At 64.4% G+C, this 1,077-nt stretch overlaps 1 protein-coding gene across 1 annotated transcript in view; it reads right to left on the bottom strand.

The window, feature by feature from the left end:
- DCTN1 (dynactin subunit 1) overlaps positions 1–1,077 on the bottom strand; it is a 21,323-nt gene that overhangs the window by 12,590 nt on the left and 7,656 nt on the right. Inside the window, exon 6 of the mRNA XM_035903149.1 lies at positions 106–230. Coding sequence (XP_035759042.1) covers positions 106–230 — 125 coding nt within the window. The remainder of the gene's footprint in view (positions 1–105; positions 231–1,077) is intronic.

The following is a 1,077-nucleotide window of genomic DNA, read 5'->3' as shown; positions in this document are numbered from 1 at the left end:
GGGCAGCCTCTCCGCCGGGCCGTCGGCTGCAGCAGCCCTGGCATCAGCCCGGCCGCACGCCAGGCACGAAGGAAGCGGCGCAAGCCCCCCGGTACCAGCCCTTACTCCAGAGGCGTCCATCTTACCAGGTCCCCAACAGTCTCACGCAGCTCCCGGACCTTCTCCTCCAGGTCTAAGTTTCTCTCCGTCAGAGTCTCCACCATCTCTTCAGCACCCAAAGCAGCGTCCACCTGCAAGCACACACCACATCACACCCCAGCCCGGAGCTGCAGCAAGCAGCTCAAAAATCCTTTTATGCCACCGTGGGATCACTCTGCCAGGCTGCAGGACACGGCTGATCAATCTGCCTCCCCACCCTGGGGCGAGCATAAGCTCCCTCCCGACAGCAGCGGACGGCACCTCTCGGGAGAGCAAACCACTCCAGCCAGAAGCGCCAGCAGCCCCCGGAGGAAGGGCACGTGAAGAGGCTTTGGCCCTTCGAGGTGTTACCGGCTCCTCAGCCGCAGCATCAGGGCGTGAGGCCGAACAGTTTCAGGTCAGTGTGAGTGACGCTGACCTTCGGGTTGCGTCGGTGCAGACCCGTGGCAGTGCTTTCCAAGCTCCCCGTCCCCGCTGAGGACCTAGGTGCGTGGTTCTACGCTTACAGCATTAATGGAGGAATGGGCGCTTCAGCCTCTCTGCATTAGGAAGCATCAGCTCTGCTAACAGCCCACCTATGCCACGCTTCAGCGTCCCCCCAGAATCGCACAGGCTGCTCTGCAGGGAATGCAGATCCTTCCCAGGGGCTTCCTAAGGGCTGCCCCACACCCGCACCCACCCGGGAGCTCGCCCCAGAGAGGCGGCGAGGGCTTGGCCCTGAGCGAGCAGCAAAGCCAGGCCAGCCCTGGGAAGCAGGACGCAGCACCCACGTCCTGCGCCCCAGGGCCACCTTACGGCCAAGCAGAGCCCAGCACAGTCCCACTGCCGGAACGGGGTTTGCTTTTGCACAGGGACCCCGAGAGCTCGTCCCTGCAGCGTGTCGCCGAGCGTGGCTCCGAGGGCGGCTGACAGAAAGCGTTCTGCACCCGGAGGTGACCC

The sequence above is a fragment of the Egretta garzetta genome, unplaced genomic scaffold, assembly GCF_000687185.1.
Source record: "Egretta garzetta isolate BGI_Z169 unplaced genomic scaffold, ASM68718v1 scaffold501, whole genome shotgun sequence".
Lineage (NCBI taxonomy): Eukaryota > Metazoa > Chordata > Aves > Pelecaniformes > Ardeidae > Egretta > Egretta garzetta.
The sequence above is the reverse complement of the archived record's forward strand: the minus strand, read 5'-3'. Positions and strand labels throughout refer to the sequence as shown.